General features: G+C 42.6%; 1 protein-coding gene across 4 annotated transcripts in view; it reads left to right on the top strand.

Annotated features, from left to right (window-relative positions):
* The window catches only part of stat6 (signal transducer and activator of transcription 6, interleukin-4 induced), a 78483-nt gene that overhangs the window by 41889 nt on the left and 21061 nt on the right, over positions 1–15533 (top strand). For 3 of the 4 annotated variants that reach the window (XM_049754642.2, XM_049754641.2, XM_049754643.2), the window contains 2 exons: positions 5141–5235; positions 5320–5453. In XM_049754642.2, the coding sequence (XP_049610599.1) occupies positions 5141–5235; positions 5320–5453 (229 nt within the window). Of the gene's footprint in view, positions 1–5140; positions 5236–5319; positions 5454–6915; positions 10746–15533 lie in introns of those variants that run through there. The other variant, XM_049754644.2, reaches the window with a different exon arrangement.

Genomic DNA, 15533 nt, shown 5'->3' with positions numbered 1-15533 from the left:
TTTGAACATGATCCATCCACAAACCACTTTTCCCCTTTGTCAAGTGGTGTGTCACTTAAATCTTGTCTGGGCAGCTGTAGGTGTTCTGTAGCATCCAAACAGTTATGTGGGGTTCCATCCCCTGGCAACGGGATCAACATTACTGGGTTAAGGACTGTGTACCTCTTTATCACAATATGCGGTTGTGACAGAAGTGTAGCAGTGTAGGACAAGTGTCTGGCGGGTGACAAAAAGTTCATTTTGCTTTGCAGTAGCAACACATCTACAGCATGTGGAACTAGCAGTTCCATTTTGTGGAAGAGGACCACATCTCCGGATAGTGTCACTGCAAGCGCTGCCGCGCATACTGCTTAGACACAGTCTGGTAAGGATTGAGCCACTGGATCCAATTTTTTTTAATAAAATGCAATTGGTCTTAGCTTACTGCCATGACTCTGCAGCAACACTGAGGTCTTAAAACCATTCCTGCAGTTTGCTGTTTGCACAAAGGTTTTATTGTAGTCTGGCAAGATAAGAGTTGTAGTTTCCATCAGAGCCTGTTTCAGCACTACAAAAGCATCATCTGCTACTGGTGTCCACATTATTTTTTCTGTCATTGCCATGGGGACTCCATGCACAATATTCAGCAGCTGTTGCGTCTTTTCCGCATAATGTGGGATCCATGCTCTGCAGTAATTGCAGAGCCCCAAAAATGACATCATTTGTTTTTTTGTTTCAGGTTTCGGGGCATCTGCAATGATTTGCTTTCTGGCTTTCTGTATCTGTCTTCCAGAAGCTGTCAACGTGTGACCTAAATAGTTCACTTCCTGTATGACCCATTGTAGCTTATTCTTGCTCACTTTATTCCCTGTTTTGCAGAGACAGTGTAACAATGCTAAGGAGTCTTTTTTGCAAGCAGCTTCAGTTTCAGAGGCTACCAGGAGATCATCTACATAAACTAGAAGTTGGCTTTTGTTCGACATTTGAAAATCAGCCAAACAGGCCATGATAGCTTGAATGAAAATAGTTGAACTATCAGCAAATCCCTGTGGCAATCTGGTGCACGTATAACTTTGTCCTTTAAAGGTAAACGCAAACCAAAACTGTGAGTTGGCACTGAGAAAAATGCATTGCTAAGATCAATTACTGTGAAAAATTTCTGGTTAGGCTTCAAAGTGTTTAGAAGTGTGTGTGGGTCAGGCACATTAGGTGCTCTTGTCTGCACTGCATCATTTACTGCTCGTAAATCTTGTATCATTCGCCAATCAATTGTATTGGCCTTTTGGACTGGAAAAATAGGAGCGTTGCAAGGAGAATCCGAACACTTCTTAGTGATTCCTCCTGATGATTTATAACAGGGGCAATCCCATTTATTGCCTCATGTTTTAAAGGATATTGCTTAACTCTTGGACGCCACTCTGATCTTGGTTTGATCTGCACTGGGGGAATGGACGTTAAAAGTCCTACATCAGATGGGCCCTTTGTCCACAGTTTTTCAGGAAGCCCAGCTGCAAATGACCCGCGATCAGTGTACAAAGCAGTGATTGTTAAAGTTACTTCTGTGTCACTGAGAAAACTTTCAATATAGTCATCTTGTGGATCAGTGAGAATATTCATGGTGACATGTAATTCATTACAAGTCATTTCTGATTCAGGTCGCGTCAATTGTTTTCGAGCTTCACTCAGCAAACTGTCTGGTAGCTTGGGATTCTGTTCAGCAGAGATGTCAAGAACAGCAAACCTGCTCCCCTGCTTGTGCAGCATATGAGTCAACATCTCTCACTCTACATGCTCACATGCCATCCTTTACTGGAATTATTGCAATTCCGAATCTAGTCATCAGCAGGTTTATGGGTCATTTTGGGGATAGGACAATCGAGACTGAAGCCATGTTTCCAGTTTCATTATCTTACACTTCAACTGGATTGGAGATACTCTCCTTGTGTACCTGTCCATCGGCAGATTTCACCCAAATTGTATTTTGGGAGGCCTTCAGATTAGTTTTTATTACGGTTTTACAAGCCCCGGTATCACACAAAAACTCTACATCACTTCCTCCGACGTTTAAGGTAACGTGTTTTTTGTTTTAATGCATTCAAAATGTCCCATGCTGTATGGACATCTACTATTTCTTCCTCTGTAGGAGCACAAGAGGTCAAAGGGGAGGAATCTAGTCATGCCGAAAATTTGGCTTTTCCTCTGCCTCTTTCTCCACCCCTTGATTGGTTTTGTTTTGCCTGACGACACTCTCTTGCAAAGTGTCCTCGTTTCCCACAGTTCCAACAGGTCTCTGAATCTGGTGGGGATTTTGAATTATATGGCAGCCTGCGACCTTGTTGGCCTCTACCTCTTCCTCTGCCCCGCTGGGACCCTTGGAAGAAGACTGTTGTATCTTCATCTAGGTCATCATCATCATCGTCTAGATGAAATACATCAGAACTTTTGCCTCTTTTGATCACTGTTTCACCATGTCTGGCCCACTGCATAGTCGTTGTAACACTAGCAGTGTCCACTTCCACCAAATGTTTCCTCGCCCGGTTGCCTATTTCAGGGCAGAAATTAGTGAGGAGTGCATTTTTAAGCTGTTGCTGATAAGCACTCTCAGCTGCATCATTGAATGGGATGCCACCATGCACCCTAAATTCTTTTTCAAATCTTAAGCGAAAATCATCGGTATCTTCCCCAGGCTTCTGTTTTATTCCTGCCAAATGACCATAATTCGCTCGTCTTCGAAATATAGTTCTCACTCTTTGCACAAGATCATTCCATTGTGCTGCATACTCCCCTCCCAATTGATTTCCCTCAACGGGATAGGGAAAAGGCCCTTGGTTATTTCTACCTGTATAATTTCCTCTAACCTTTGCTCAGTCTTTTCCCAAGGAAGACATTGCAGCTTCTCCTGCTTCATGCCCATTCAGTCTACAGGAATGTATGATTCCAGCCATGTCTTCTGCCCATTTATCTGGGTCTTCTGCAACAGGGGTAACCCCTTCAACAGCTTTTCTTGCCTCTTCCAAAGCCCATGGCCGAAAAACATATGTATGTGGAGGGTAGCCTTCCCCTGCAATAAGGTTTGGCACCTGTATCATTGGGCACACATCAACATTGTCCAAATTTTGGGAAAATCTAGCAGCATTGGTCATACTTCTTGTTCGCACAGGAGTTCTAACAATGTGACCCTGACCTTTTTTTCTATTGTATGTGGGAAGGTGCAGGTCTGTTAAATTTGGATACAAGTTTTGCATAGGAGCGGAAGGCCTCTCTTGCTCCTGTGCTTGAGCTGCGCCTTGAGCTGTGCCTTGAGCAACGTCCTGAGCAACGGCCGGGACAGCACGCCTGCGCACTGTGGCCTCATTGTCTTCCGGCCTGACAAACATACTCGCGGCCTCATCACTTTTCACCTTTCTATCTTTTGTCTTTTGAATTTGTTCTCTCGTGAAGCTTTCAACCACACTCTAGCACAACTCAATTCTCTCTCTTTTCTTTCCTTTCTCAGTCCCTTTGTCTTCCTAGCCACACTCTCCTCCAAAACTTCAACCACTATCTTCCACATTTCAACTTTCAATTTCCCTTCTACTCCATACTTTTTCTTCCACTTCAGCATGTATTGCATACAATCAAGAAATTTACTCGCCATGTACTTCTCATCTCCGTCAAGAGCTAGAGATTTACCGTTTTTATTTCCCATCTTAATTTGGTATTTTAGGTTTATAAAATTTTTTCAAAAATTTTCTTTCTCTGAGGATCCTCAATGCAGGTTTAAATTGACCTTTCAACAAATTCTCTTTGTAGTCAATTTATCCTACCAGTCACACGCTCAACCATACAATTTTCATGCAAACAGCTTGGAAAAACGGACGAAAAAGAACCTACGGCCTTCTTCAATTAAGAAAAAGAAGCTCTGTTTTCTTCTAGCCCGTTTCTTCCATTGGGAGTCAAACCCAAGCTGTTCTTTGGTCGGAAAAACGTACAAAGAAAAATCTACGCTCTTCTTTGATTAACAAAAAAGAAGCTTCGTGTTTCTTAGCATGTTCCTTCCGCTGGGACACTAATAACAATAAATAAACGAAAAAGAAGCTCTGCTTTTCTTAGCCTGTTTCTTCCCCTGGGACTTAAACCCAAGCTATATCTCGTGCACCTCTACCTTTTACGCATTTCATAACAGCACAATCACACAACTTTAGGACCTTAACTTACTTGTCCCCTGGTTCGTTGCACTGCCGGATCCTGTCAATCCACCTCTGTCAGACAAAGGCAGACCTATGATGCTGGCCCAGCGAAGAATTTCCTTCCCAGGTCTTTCTTTACCAGGTCCGGCTAATGGACGCTGGCCTGTCGACGGTGTACAGCGCGTCGTCCTCCGTCGGCCAGATGGCCGGCTTTTAGTCGACTAAAACTTGACTCGACTAAAACATGACTAAAATTAATAGTAACAAAGACGATACTAAAACAGGCCACCCAAAACAACACTAAACATAAATCAAACAAATGTATTAAGACACACATTCAACTGATGATAACACAAACAAACAAACAAACTAACAAACCGGTTTGCGGGTGTGCTGGAGCCTATCCCAGCTGACTTCATCATTTACACGGGGTTGAGATATTTCTGGCGAGGGTTGTAAAATCAGTATTAAAAATTATGACAAATCAGGCCATTCTTTTCCCTCTGAAATACTGTTGGCGTACAGGATTTATTGAAACCATGTTTTTAATGTCTAATGTTCTAATGTCAGCTGTAAATCACATACATCTACTTCTAAAACTCTTCATATGCCTACACAGCCCTGCATTTGAGCTATGAATATACATACGTATATCAAATTCTAAAGACCCCAATACAAGGAAATGCAAAGTTGAAAGAAGATTTGTCAGGTGATATGGTGTGACTCCATTTTGTGACTGGTTACAAGTCAGCTCGTCAGAAGCTCCAAAATTGCATTGCGTTCAATAGACAATTTGTTCCAATGCATTCCTGGGTGCACCAGTTTAGTACATCAGCTTTTATAGTATCTGTTTGTGTTTGTGCAATCAACATTGTGCTTGTTTTTGCATGTGCAAACGTTTTTGTACTATCCCTTCCGCTTCTTTACTTTGGGCTCACACACAATGATAGGTACCACAGACATTTTTAAGAGTGACTCTGACAATCTTGCAGGAAGTGCTCCCAGGTCGACAGTTTACGTTCTGGCAGTGGTTTGAGGGAGTGATGGACCTGACCAAAAAACATCTGAGGACATACTGGAGTGATGGGTGCAAAGACTCTACTTCTTTTTGCAGTAAATATTAGCAACATGCTGTTAGTAATCAATAACAAACTCTCCTTTTCTCTCCAAGGCTCATATTTGGTTTCATTGGCAAGCAGCATCTACACCTTATTCTCAAACAAAGGCCCAATGGAACTTTTTTGCTACGCTTCAGCGACTCTGAGATTGGAGGCATCACCATCGCTTACGTCGCTGCAGCGGAGAGTAAGTACAGGCTATGATGCTGTTTCAAAACCTTTGCAAAGACAATACGTAATCTGTGTGTTTGATTGATGCTGTTAGAGAGGTATTCCTTTATTACTGTGATTCATTTTTGTTGTGTGTAACTGCACTGCATCCTCCTTCGAGGCTTATCTAATATGTTGGCAGGACTTGGCCTACTCAAGATTCAGTTTTAAGCATAAGTTAGAATGCTCAAATCGGCTCTGGGTCAGTAGAGAAAGACCAGAATCCACCTATAAAGGTAATCTGATTGCAATAAAAAGTATATAAACCCTGCATTGAAAACTAATCGATGATTAAACTATTTTCATTTTTGTAATCAATCAGAATCAGAATCAGAAACCTTTGTCATTCTACATAGTACAATTAACTGTTCAGATAACTTTTTTTTAATTTAAAATAATCTAAATTGTCAGAATTTCAGCTTCTCAGCAGAAAATATTCTGTTGATTTGATTATACTGTGTGGAGTCTGCATGTTCTTCTTCAGGTTCCTCCCACATTCCAAAAACATGCTTTATAGGCCGATTGCCCACTCGCAATTTTCTGTAGGTGTGATTGTGAGTGATTGTCTGTGTGCCGTGCGATTGACTGGCGACGAGTTCAGGGTATCCTCCTCCTACATCCTTAACTCAGCTGGGATAGGCTCCAACATGCCCACCACTCTTGTATGGATGGATGATTATACTGCACATTGTACAAGTGGACCATTGATTATAATCAAATAGCAAAGTGGTTTCATCCCATCATTCTTTATACAGGGTCTGGCAAAATGATCTGACACATTCGTAGGTTTAATAAAATGCAAATAAATTAAAGAAACAAAAACTTTTATTTTATTTTTTTTGGTTGAAAAGTACATATGCCATTTTGTTTAGTTTAGTTTGATTTCATTTTTGTTTCCTTTTTGAATAATGTTGTTTTGCTCTTACCGCTGCCACATTTTCTGGAGTTCTGGTGGTGTGAGGTTGGCCAGTTGATTTTCTTTTCAATGCTGATCTACTGGCTCTGAAGTTAGTAACCCATTGTGTCGCCATAAAGGCAGTATGTAGATGCTTTTCTTTTGATATCCTTTCCTATCATAAAGGCAGTATGTAAATGCTTTTATTTTGATATTATTTCCTGTAACTTACCTACCGCTTCCTGCTTTGTTGTCTGTTACATCCTGCCTGTTTTCCATCTGTTCAAAAAGAGTTTAAACAAACTAATTTCTGACCGTCAGGGATGCTAGAAGCAAAGTCGTGAGTAAAGTTTATTCTTAAATTGAATAATTCTTAGATTAAGTTGGGTTTAATGTTGAAAGAGAAGGTAATTAATAGTTATTAATTAATTAGTAATTAATTAATTTTATTTACCTGTATTTACGAGCTATTTGCTAAAATGCTAACGCTATATGCTATGCTAATGCTATGTGCTAAAAACAGTCAAACTTTGTTGTGTTGCAGTTTTCACTCTGCCATGTAAACAGGAATCTTCAGTAAACAACAGTAAAATGTTAACTACGACACAGACTCCTGCTTATTGCATCAGTTTAACTTGTTGGATAGCTTCAGTTGCTACACTGCAGTGAGGACAACACAGTGAAAAGACTGAGAAGTTAGCCTTCTGCATCGAGTCAAGATGGAAACTAGATCTAATAAATCAGGAAAAAGTGGAAGCAGCTGTCATTCATCTGCCCCATCAACCAATGTTTTACTTTGCGCACACGCAAAAGCAGCAGCTGCTAAAGCAAGAAGCCAAATCTAAGATAGAAAAAGTTCAAAAAGAAACTGAAATTGAAATCCTAGCCATTTGCCGTGAAGCAGCAAAAGCTGAAGCCGTAGCAGCAGTCTGGGAGTCAGCAGTTACAGAGAGCGACAACTATATCGTGCTTGACACAACAAATTCTGCAGATCAAAGTTGAACGAACAAGCGATTAGTACATCCAAACTCACTTCCATTCCACTAATTCTGTCCAACAAACAATCATGAAGGCTAGTCCGCCTCCAACTCAACAAACTACCTATGCCACTCTGTTATAGCCCGAACAACCCCTTTTTTCAAACCATCAGTTGCCTGTTTTCCCATACAACAGCACGAACAATGTGGAATTTACAGACTATGACTTAGACTATACACCACCAGTAGCAAGAGTCAGTCAGCTAGAATACATTTACCAGAGAAAGGCCCCAAGTTATTACGAAGATTCTCACCTCGCAGCTCAGTGACTTGAATATTGAGGCTCCATCCTTTAACCCCCAGCCGACAATTACGCACGTCTGCAACTGAACACGGCACAATATTTAGCTCAGCATGACCTAGTGAATACAAGTTTCTATGAGTTTGATGATAAACCTGAAAATTATCGTGCTTGGTTGTCGTCATACAAAAACTGCCTCTCAAGGACTTGGACTGACAGCTACTGAGGAAATGGACTTGATGACGCGATGGCTTGGAAAATAATCTAGCAACCACATGAAACGTCTCCATGCAGTGCACATAGCAAAACTCCAAATAGCACTCGTGAAAGCCTGGGAACGTCTTCGGGAGTGTTATGCAGCCCCAGAGGTGATTGAAAATGCCCTCTTTACCCGACTGGATGAATTTCCTAGAGTCTCAGCCAAGGAAAATCTGAAGCTACGAGAGCTGTCTGACCTGCTTATGGAAGTGCAGTGTGCTAAGGAAGATGACTACTTACCAGGGCTGTCCTACCTGGACACGACGCGCGGAATTGAACCTATAGTTACCAAGCTGCCTTATGGACTCCAGGAAAAATAGATCTCAGCTAGTTCTAACTATAAAGAAGCAAATGGAGGACGGTTTCCACCGTTCAATTACTTCACAAAATTCGTATGCTATGAGGCCAAGAAAAGAAATGACCCCAGCGTTGCCTTTTTAAATACCACCACAACATCATCTGTCAGAGCTGGGAGTGCCCTTCCTGAAACCATCAAGAAGCCCATTGCAGTTCACAAGATCAATGTCACTCACGCAGAGTCAAATGTCTCCAACAATCCAAGTAAGATCTGCCCAATACATGCAAAACCACACCCACTAAAGAAGTGCAAAACCTTTAGAGCCGGAACTCTCGACGACAGAAAGACTTTTCTGAAAGAAAACGGAATTTGCTTTAAGTGCCAATCATATGGCAAAGGATTGTACTACAATTTTGAAGTGTTTTGAGTGCGACAGCACCCAACATGTCTCAGCTATGCACCCGGGACCAGCACTGCGACCCACGACTCCTCTGACCTTGCCACAGCATGGCAGGGAGGGAGAAGAGGTAAACAACACCAGTGAGATTAACTTAAACTGCACAGCAGTATGCGGTACAGGACAAGTCGGATGGTCATGCTCCAAGATATGCCTGATGAGAGTGTACCAGAAAGACCACCCAGATGAAGCCATCAAGGCCTACATCGTGCTAGACGACCAAAGCAACCGATCGTTGGCCAAGTCCTGTTTCTTTGATAAGTTTGACATTCACACTAAGCCATATCCTTACCAACTGAAAACATGTTTTGATATCAGGAAAACCTTCGGCAGAAGGGCCTCAGATTTTATTGTGGCGTCCCTCAATGGAAAAGTCATGATTCCCTTACCACCACTCACTGAGTGTAATGACTTACCTGATAATCGGTCCGAAATTCCCACACCAAATGCTGTCCTTCATCAGCCCCACCTGTCAAAGGTAACAGAACATATCCCAGAGCTGGACCCCAGAGTTGAAATCCTCCTGCTGCTAGGGAGAGACGCAATCAGAGCACACAGAGTACGGGAACAAATAAATGGACCCGCCAATGCACCCTTTGCACAACGCCTTGACCTAGGCTTGGTGCTGGTCAGAGAAGTCTGTCTAGGGAACACACACAAGCTGAACGTCAGTTCCTTCCGGATGACCATGGTCGACTGTCATCGGCCCTGACTTTTCCAGCCATGCACGAGCCTTTTGCACATTAAACTTCACAACAGACTGCCGAGAAACAGTGCCTTACCACCCAGAGCTAAGGAAAACAGTCTGGGTCAAAATGTGTTTGACTGCATGGAACGGGACAATAAGCTAGCACCTTCAATCGAAGATGAAACTTTCTTTGAAATGATGGACAAAGAAGTTTGCAAAAACGATTCACACAGCTGGGTTGCTCCATTGCCATTCAGACAACCGAGGCAACAGCTTCCCAACAACTGCGAGCACGCACTCAAGCAATTTGAATCACTACAGCGTCAATTCAGAAGAAAGCCAGAAATGCAAGAGCAATACATGGAATTTATGGGCAAACTGCTGAAAAACAACCCTGCTGAGGTGGCACCAGAGCTTAGAGAAGAAGAGTGCCGGTATTTACCAAGCTTTGCAGTGTATCACCCACAGAAACCCGATCAAATCAGGGTAGTGTTTGATTCAAGTGCCCAACAGTCTGGGATCTCCTTGAATAACGTCCTCTTGACCGGACCAGATCTGAACAACACCCTTCTAGGAATGCTCATGCAGTTCCGAAAGGACAAGGTTGCTGTGATGGCGGATATTCAACAAATGTTCTATTGCTTCTTTATGGACAAAAAGCAAAGAAACTGTTGGGTTGACAACATTTATCTGAAAACAATCTCAGAGACGGTAGGTCTTTTTTGGCTTAGTGTTTTCTCCTGCGCAGAAGGGCGCACCCCAGACACACGCAGCGAGTGTGGCTGAGATCCGCGCTCTTCTTGAGTTTAGCCGAGCTTTTTATTGAGAAAGAAACAATTGGGCAAGTGTACATGATCGGGTAGGTTCCCAGGCAGGAAGTACATTCCATAGTTATATCTCATTACCACAGAACAAAGGGGATACTCTTATGGACGGAGCAGTATGGACGTCTCATGACTATTAGCTTAACAAAGACGTAGTCTTAGTGGCCCTGGGAATACATCCCGGTGCCGTACTCATGACTTCAACTTAAATAAGACTTCTGTCTGCTTCAGCCATCCCATGACAATCTCATGATCTGAACATGTCTAGCTAACTATGGGGCTTATTGTATAGCGCGGCTAATGACTCCAGTCATTAGCCGGCCATATGCCCCCAAGTCATTTTCACGAGGCTAGATGGTCACATACTGCAGAGAATCTTGCACACAAAAGTAGTTACATAGAATCCAATGATAAAATGTATATCATTTCCAACATTCCCTCCTGTTTTAACATTGGAATTCATGGGAAAACAAAAACATCAACTAATAACTACATATGTGTATAAATGAGTATATGCTTACACAATATAGTATAGTACCATCTAAAAGCATGAAAGTTTACATTCCAGAGTTTATCAGAACTACAGCTCTCCATTCGGGTTTGGCTGAGTTCGTCATAATGGAATGTTTTTTTCCCTTTTTTTCTTTTGGATCATCAATAGGAAGAAAAATAGACAGGTAGGTGATTTACGCAAGGTGGTCCCACTCATCTTGTTCACGCTGGACCAACATGATATTCTGGACAGCAAACGCTGATGTCAACATTTTAGTCATCATGTGACGAATACAAGGTATGATGCACGATGTAAAAATACAGAGAAATAACAGTATGGCAACTAAAACAATTGCAACGTTCAAGAGAAGTTGCCTCCAATCACCGTAAAACAGCCACCAAAAGGGATGGGCATCCTTGGCTGGAGCTTCATCTTGGGACATAGCCTTACGGAGGTTCCGAAGTCCTTGTAGCGCATATTCGATGTGGGTGTCATTTTCTCCTGGGATGTAGGTACAACAGGAAGTACCAACTATTTCACACACACCTCCTTTTTCGGCAGTCAGGAGGTCCAAAACCATTCGGGACTGTAGTGCCATTAGTCTCAGAGCCTGCAGCTCTGTCGGGTAACCTGTAAGGGCTTCAAGAGTAAAATTGGCAAAGCTCTTCAACCTGTAGTCCATGGTTTCTATTCTGAGAATAGTTTTAGCCACACCCGCCTGTGGAAAGAATGTGAGCGCCACCTTTTGTCCTGTGCTCCAAAGCTTGTATTCATCTGGTACGTCTGAGCCCCAGACACTGTCGTAGGGATGGAAGGTGGGAGCCACAGCTGCACGGGTCTTTCGTTGATGATGTTCCTGAAAATGTGTCAGACTGAGGAACACAGTGTGATCTGACACATATACGGGGGCACATGTGCCATCCCATCGTCCGGGAAGGACTGCGTAGCCTCGGCGACCACAGAGCCACCATCCCCCTTCGATGATAGAATGGGGATTTTCGCCTCCTGCTAGGATTTGTCTGATTGCTACTGTGGTATTCATCGAGGTCTCGCTAGTACCTTCTAGAAGTGCGGTGGTGATGCAGCGCTTTGTATCTCCCACCTTTATTCCATCAACACGTCTTCGTCGGAAGCACAAGGGATGTGAGATGGCTTTACTCACTTCGAGAGTCACTGGAGCGGGTGTGACAACAGAACTTTTTGCCACTATTGTGAATGGCCTGGAGATGTTGTAACAGGGATGGGTGGCCAGTTGTGCATCGCTAATTCCTGACTGTTTCAGTCTTTCGAGGGGATTAAACCCAAAAGCCCTTAGTAATGCGAAACACCATCCATTTTTCTCTGGCATCGGTCGGGCATGTAGGACGGGCTGTTGACTTGATCGTGGCATTATGGAACATACGTAACATTCAGTTTGGTTGGATGCTTTGGCCAACATTGACACATACTGGTACCACATGTTGTCTGCATGTGGTATATCTGGGTTTATCGTTATATACTTTGTCAACAGTTCGGTCGTCATTCTCTTGATTCGGGTGGGAGTTCCCCTTTCCCCTTGGGGACCCTGGACACTCCCTGTCATCGGCAAGCATGCTACAGCCACAGCACAGACAAGCACTCCTCTGAGTGCCATTTTCCGTTCAGTTCCACAGAGCCACCTGAACCCCCAGGGAGCTAAATGGTCAGGATTCTTAGATCTTCACCGGTTTGAGACTGATGTCAAACTATAATTGACACCCCCTTTGTAGCCAGACTTCGTCCTGACCGGGGCCTAGGGGCCAAGCACTCTCTGCAGATTACAGTGGCTGAGATGTATCCAGCTGGGTCTTTCTGCAATCTTGACAGCGGTGGGTGTGGCGAGTAGGACTTGGAATGGTCCCTCCCACCGGGGTGAAGACCACGTCTTTCTCTTGATTACTTTGATGAAGACCCAGTCGTCTGGTTTCGCAGAGTCATCCTGTGGGGATAAAGGAGTGGAGGGCAGTAAATTTGCATTTGAGACTTCTTTCATTTGCATGGTTTTGATCATGTAGTCAGCTAAAGTTAGCTCTTCTGTGGCTATGTCTAGATCACATATGTCAGAGTCAAGGCCCGCGGGCCACATCCGGCCCGCGAGAAGGTTTTTTACGGCCCCTGGGATGATCTTGATTTATTATTAGAACCGGCCCGCAGACCGCAGCAAGCCGGCAGCCCGCAGATCTTTTACACGCACCAATACTACATTTCCCACAATGCAACGGTGACGCACCGAGCAGTACGCTGCTTCATTTCAGTGTTTATTATTAGCAGTCAGCATAACTGTAAAATTAACTTTCAGATACCCGTCAAAAATGGCAAAAAGGAAGGTGGACACTGAGAACTGGGGGTTTCAAACAAGTGGGAGTCGGAGTATATCTTCACGGAGGTAGCTGGAAAACCTGTGTCTTCTGTGTGGAGAAACTGTGGCGGTACTGAAAGAGTATAATCTGAGACGACATTATGAAACGAAAGACGCGGATTATTTTTTTCTTTGAAGTAAATTTAACCCACTTTTGCTAAAATAGAAAGTTTAAAAGTTAAAGTTTAATATTTGTTTTCACTGCATGTTACTTCTCCTTGAGGAAAGTGTTTTTGATTAATAGATTTTTGCACTTTATTTTATTGTATTTCAATCCAATTATATTTTAAAAATATTTCAGTTGAGTGGATGAAAGAAAATTGCTATTATTTTTTTCTTTGAAGTAAATTTAGACCACTTTTGCTAAAATATAAAATATAGGTTACTGATGGTGCCTTAAACAATACAGGTTTCTTTCATTTAATGTTCATGTTGTTAGGCTACGGATTTTAGTTATTGATCTGACTCCAAATTGCGATCAACACTTAACACATGAGTTGCTATGTCCCAATCCACACACTGGCGCACCTAACAATTTTGCGAGTTTGTTCTGTCAAAGAGAAGACCAGTAGATCAATCAAACCAAATTTACCAATTGTTTATTCCTGACAAAGCGCACTAATACAGGCCTGGGTCCCGGGTCCCTCACACTAAAACTCGTGCGTTTTTGTGACCACCAAAAGACAACACATTCTTCCGGGTTGCCCAGTTTTGAAGAAACACAATATGAATATTAAAGCATGCAAAACATTGTGTGATGATTGGTTGATGGCCATCTCCTCCCCGTCTAGGTGTTATTACTGAGGTCAGGCGGTTGGGTTTTCCCCGCGAAGCCCGACCACCTGGATGTGATGTTGTTCTCGTTTCTCACCGACCTTGAGGTGTTCTCGTCCGGTACTCCCTGTCTGGGCCTATTCCACAACACTTCGAAGAAAACAAGTTCACGCAGTTTACCTGCACATTCTTCGCCACCCACCAATCCACACGAGCACTCCGATACTAGATATTATATTAATATGATTATAAGTTTAACACAACCTTAAAAAATATGTTTGCAAACTGCCGAAAGCACATTTCCCTTTAATGTTATGGGGATTCTTATATAAAGGAAATTTGTCTTTTGTGTCTGTTGAAAATTAAAGATTACTGACAGAGCCATAAGAAAATATTGCTTTATTTATCTGATCATATTGGAATATATTTGTTAGGCTTTCAGTTGGTTCAATTAGGTTCACTAGACTATATGCGTCATTTAAAAAAATTTCAATGAACATTCGATCAGTCCGGCCCTTGGCTTGTAGCAAATTTTTTTATTTGGCCCTCCGTCCATTTGACTTTGACACCCCTGGTCTAGATCATGTGAGAACAGAGGGAGCCTGTATGCTCTGCCATGAATGATCTCATAAGGGGTTAAACCCTTGCTACAGGGCGTAATCCTCATATAGAGTTTTACCAAATCTAGACATTCGGGCCATGGTCTTCCTGTTTCTGCCATGCATTTGGTTAATCTATTTTTAATTGTTCCATTGGTCCTTTCAATAAGGCCAGCGCTCGATGGATGATAGGAACAATGATTTTTTAATGTAATCTGCAAATGTTCAGCCATTTTGTTAATGACTGAATTGACAAAATGTGGCCCATTGTCGCTGTAAATGGTCTCTGGGATGCCATAGTTGGGAATGATGGTCTTGCAGATAGCCTTTGCTACTGTTATAGCATCTGCATTTTTTGCTGGGACTATTTCTGTCCACCTTGAAAAGGAATCGATTAGGACTAAACAGTATTTGTACAGTCCACACCTGTTTAGTTCTATGAAGTCCATATGCAACATTTGAAACGGGTATGTTGGTTCCGGGAATTTTCCTCTTTTTGGCCTTACGTTCCCTTGTGGATTATTTCTTATGCATACTTCACATGCTCTACAAAAAAGTTTTGAATACAAATTGAAACCATATGTTGTAAAGTGTTGTGATATTAGCTCCTGCATCCCCCCTGTCGACACATGAGTACTTCCATGTGTCGAAATCGCAGCTGCTTTAAAAAGGGATTTAGGGAGAACAGGCTTATCATTTACAACGTATATGTCTTTGTCTGTCAGTTGTGCACCTTTAGCTATCCACATTTTCTGTTCCTGTTTAGGGGCTAAATGTTGCATATCATGCAGAATCTGTGTATTTATTAGTTCCTCCTTATCTGACGGCAAGCTCAGAAATAGATCTGAGGTTCCATATTTGCCTGTAGCAGCTTCCTTTGCTATTTTATCTGCTAGGGCATTGCCCAGTGATACCAAGTCTTTCCTCCGTGTGTGTGCCTCGCATTTGCAAATTGCAAGCTTTGTGGGCAACATTACTGCCTGGAGGAGCTGGATTAGAAGTTGTGCATGTGTTATTTGTTTTCCTGTTGAAGTTATCATTCCACGCCTTTCCCATTGTTTTGCAAAATAAAAAAGTGTTGAAAATGCATACTGGCTGTCTGTGTATACAGTCAGG

Source organism: Syngnathus scovelli, chromosome 2, assembly GCF_024217435.2.
Source record: "Syngnathus scovelli strain Florida chromosome 2, RoL_Ssco_1.2, whole genome shotgun sequence".
NCBI classification, from domain to species: Eukaryota; Metazoa; Chordata; class Actinopteri; order Syngnathiformes; family Syngnathidae; genus Syngnathus; species Syngnathus scovelli.
The sequence above is the reverse complement of the archived record's forward strand: the minus strand, read 5'-3'. Positions and strand labels throughout refer to the sequence as shown.